This window comes from Arachis ipaensis, chromosome B01 (assembly GCF_000816755.2).
Source record: "Arachis ipaensis cultivar K30076 chromosome B01, Araip1.1, whole genome shotgun sequence".
NCBI classification, from domain to species: domain Eukaryota; kingdom Viridiplantae; phylum Streptophyta; class Magnoliopsida; order Fabales; family Fabaceae; genus Arachis; species Arachis ipaensis.
Window position 1 is genome coordinate 10009860 of NC_029785.2, and position 3325 is coordinate 10013184.

Sequence of the window (3325 nt, forward strand, 5' to 3'; positions counted from 1 at the left end):
TTTTCTCTTTAGGTGAATCTCTCTCTTTTCGGCGTATTTCATAGAAGAGAAGGAAGAAAGCTCATTTTAGGTGGTTTTATAGGTTGGACCTTGGGTTTGGTTTGAATTCGGTTCAATTAATTTGGTTTGTTGACTTGGTTTTAGACTAAAATATTTAAAATTAGTGACAAAATTTGTATTTTTAATATTTCTACTCTTCTAAATTATGAAATTTAATTTTCTTAATTTCTTTGAATAATAATTAATTTATTAACTAATTATTTATTAATTTTGCCGTGTATACACGCATACTTTGTCCCCCAACTTTTGATTTTCCGGAATTCAGTTTACTACATCTAAAGATGGTGGATGATGGTGATGTTGATATAATAGTAGAACGGTAAAAAATCCCCATGGCGTTATGCCATGACATCGCAAGAAATAGCAAAAATGTCGAATACCTAAAAAATGTCTAAGAAATTAGACTATCATCCCCTCCATGGTAGATCAAGTCAACCAAATGTGTAATGTGTGAAATCGTCAGCTTACTCAAAACCTGGAATACAACAGAACATATAGAAGTATAAGCATTATATTATGAGAATTCTTGATAGTTCTAAACAAGCATGTGCCACCATGTAAACTCCAACTGCCTTAGATTTTACACTCTTAAAACGTTTTCGTATCGAAGGTAAAATTCTTGATTATCCTAAGGGCGATGAAATCAAGCAATCACATCTATGTACCAGTTGAAGGCTCTTTACAATCAGAACCTTCACTCACAAGCCCTTAAGTCAACTAGAAAGTTTAATAAGATTAAGAATAACCTATTTACCTTAATCACAAGTCATTAAATAAATTAATCTGAAAAAGATTATAGAATGGACAAAAGAATTTCTTCAACCACACAAGATTTAAGATGGGGAATAAAAAAGAAAGCAAAGGCAAGTTTTTCTCTATGAAACAACAATGCTTCTACAACAAAAATTTCACAAAAGAAAGTCCATCCATCACTAACTTGAATAGCTATTAGCTAAATAAAAATCCTGAATTAGAATGAATACATATTAAGCATGGATGTAATTTGAGTACAGAAGGTGAAAACAAACGAAGTTAAAATTCCAACATTCACTTTAAGGATGAACATGAACCCTAAACCCTAAACCCTAAACTTGTAAAACAGGTTTATGATTAGAGTCGGGTTGAAACATTCTAGCTCTAGATGAAGTAAACAACTGAATTCCGGAGAATTAAAAGCTGGGGCACCAAGTATGCCCTGAAGCGGAAGACAAGCATAGGATTAAAGCTACAATTAACAGTTGCGAATCCGCAAGAATATTAATAAGATTTGAATAACCAACCTCTATTGTGGAACTACGCAGGTGGAGCTTTTTTACTCTGTTGAGTGCATTTAGAAGCATATGTATATAATAGAGATGGTCTTCCCCCTGGCATTCTCTAGGACAGAGATTAAGATCTGCTACTTTCACATTGTGCAAATTGTTGACAGTAAACTGGCTTAGTCCAATAAATAAGAAGAAAGTAAGATATTCAAGTGCCGGAGCGTCTATTTCAACTTCAACTTCTCTAGGTGTAGATAACTTGCAACCATGAACTTCCAGCCTCTTCAAGGAATTAGGAAAATTTATCTTGGGCGTGTTTCTTACGTTAAAATGGAGATAAAGATCTTCAAGGAGCGGGCAGCCAGAGAAAATCTTGTCCATGGGAAACGATCCACCGATGGAGAGTCTCATGGTCCTGAGGGCTGGCAAATGAACAGACGAGATATTCTTGACGCATATTAAACCATCCAAAGTGAGTGAAATGAGAGAAGTGCAACTGAAGATGCCACGTAGGACGCTGGAAGAAGGAAACCACATGAAGTTGTATGGACCCACAACATACAAAGAAAGATCAAGGTGCTGGAGTTGAGGTCCAATGGCAGCAAGCAACCAGTAATTCAGAGAACGTTCATGGAACGAGCCTTCAACGGCGTAGCTGGATAAGAGACGGAACTTGCGGATGTCTCGATTCCTACGCTGCACAAGAACTCCGTTTACGAAAGCAGAAAAGTGCACGAAGGACCAGTGGTATTGCTCGCCCTCGCCCTCGTCCTGGTCCTGGTCCTGGTCGTCTTGGTCGAGTTGGAAGTTGAAGTCTTGGAGATGCTGCCAGAGGTAGCGCCACCTGCGAGAGAGGAGGCTGGTGGAAACGGCGGTTTTGGTGGGGAGGAAGGACAGAATGTGGCCGATGAGGGAGTCCGGTAGGGCACTAATCCTGTCCATTTTTCTTTTTTCAATCCTCTCCATCTTGAACCTCAAGGGATGCTGTTAGGTTTTGCTTAATGGCAGCTGTGAATGGCAATTGAATTTGGATTCGAAGAGTTTTTTTCTTCACATTCCTTATAGGTTTTGCTTTCGCCGTTCAGAAAATGAAAAAGTCGAGGAACCAACTATATTGAACCAATTCAAGTTAATTTTTGTATTTTTAATTTCGGTAAAAATTTAAGTGTATTTAACTTTAAGTGAAGTTGATAGTTAAAAATTGTTAAATAATTTAAATAATTTAACTAAATTTTCATCTAATTCGTTTATCAATTTTACGTTAAGTCTAAGTTTTCACTTTTAATTTTAAAATTTGAAAAATTAAGAGTAGTGTAAATTATTTTTTTTATAACAGACCTCTCATCTTAAAACTAGTTGGCTCTAGTTGACTATACCTCTAATTTTAGTATTCCTTAAAAAAAAAAAAAAAAGAACAACAAAATGACAAAAGTTTAAAAAATATTTCTAAATTTTATTTCGTTTTAATTTTGTCCTAAAAATTTTCGATTTGTATCAATTATACTCTTAATGGCTAATTTTTCAAAAAATTTAAAACCGATTCAACAATAATTTTATAAGAACAATCCACAACACAAGCAAATCAAACATAATTTTCATGCATTATTGTTAGATTGGTCTTAAATTTTTTAAAAATTTAGCCGTCGATGGTATATTTGATGCAAATCGAAAACTTTTGGGACAAAACTGAAACAAAATAAAATTTAAGAGTATTTTTAAAATTTTTGCCAAATTTTAGGGACAAAAAATATACTTTACCCTTTTGTTTAATTACAATCTTTTTATTTTATTATTTTAATTTTAATTTATTTTATTTTTGAGTTGATATTAAATTATTACAAAATTATAACAAAAATAAAAATCAAAATAAAAAAACTAAAAAGATAAAAGAATATTTTTTTATGATTAATTTTAAAAACTAAAATATTTTTTAATATTAAATTTATTTAATTTTAACTAAAATTTTAATTTAATTATAAAAAAATAAAATAATTTTATAATTA

The 3325-nt window shown here is 32.6% G+C and overlaps 1 protein-coding gene and 1 long non-coding RNA gene across 2 annotated transcripts; both read right to left on the reverse strand.

The window, feature by feature from the left end:
• Nucleotides 230-1083, reverse strand: LOC110263778. The gene is made up of 2 exons (XR_002349596.1): nt 441-1083; nt 230-303 (listed from the first exon to the last, which is right to left on the reverse strand). It is a non-coding gene; the product is annotated as an uncharacterized LOC110263778 (long non-coding RNA).
• Nucleotides 1230-2325, reverse strand: LOC107645923 (FBD-associated F-box protein At4g10400-like). Its single transcript, XM_021107968.1, has one exon. It carries the CDS (start codon nt 2286-2288, stop codon nt 1230-1232), a length of 1059 nt encoding a protein of 352 aa, XP_020963627.1. The 5' UTR covers nt 2289-2325.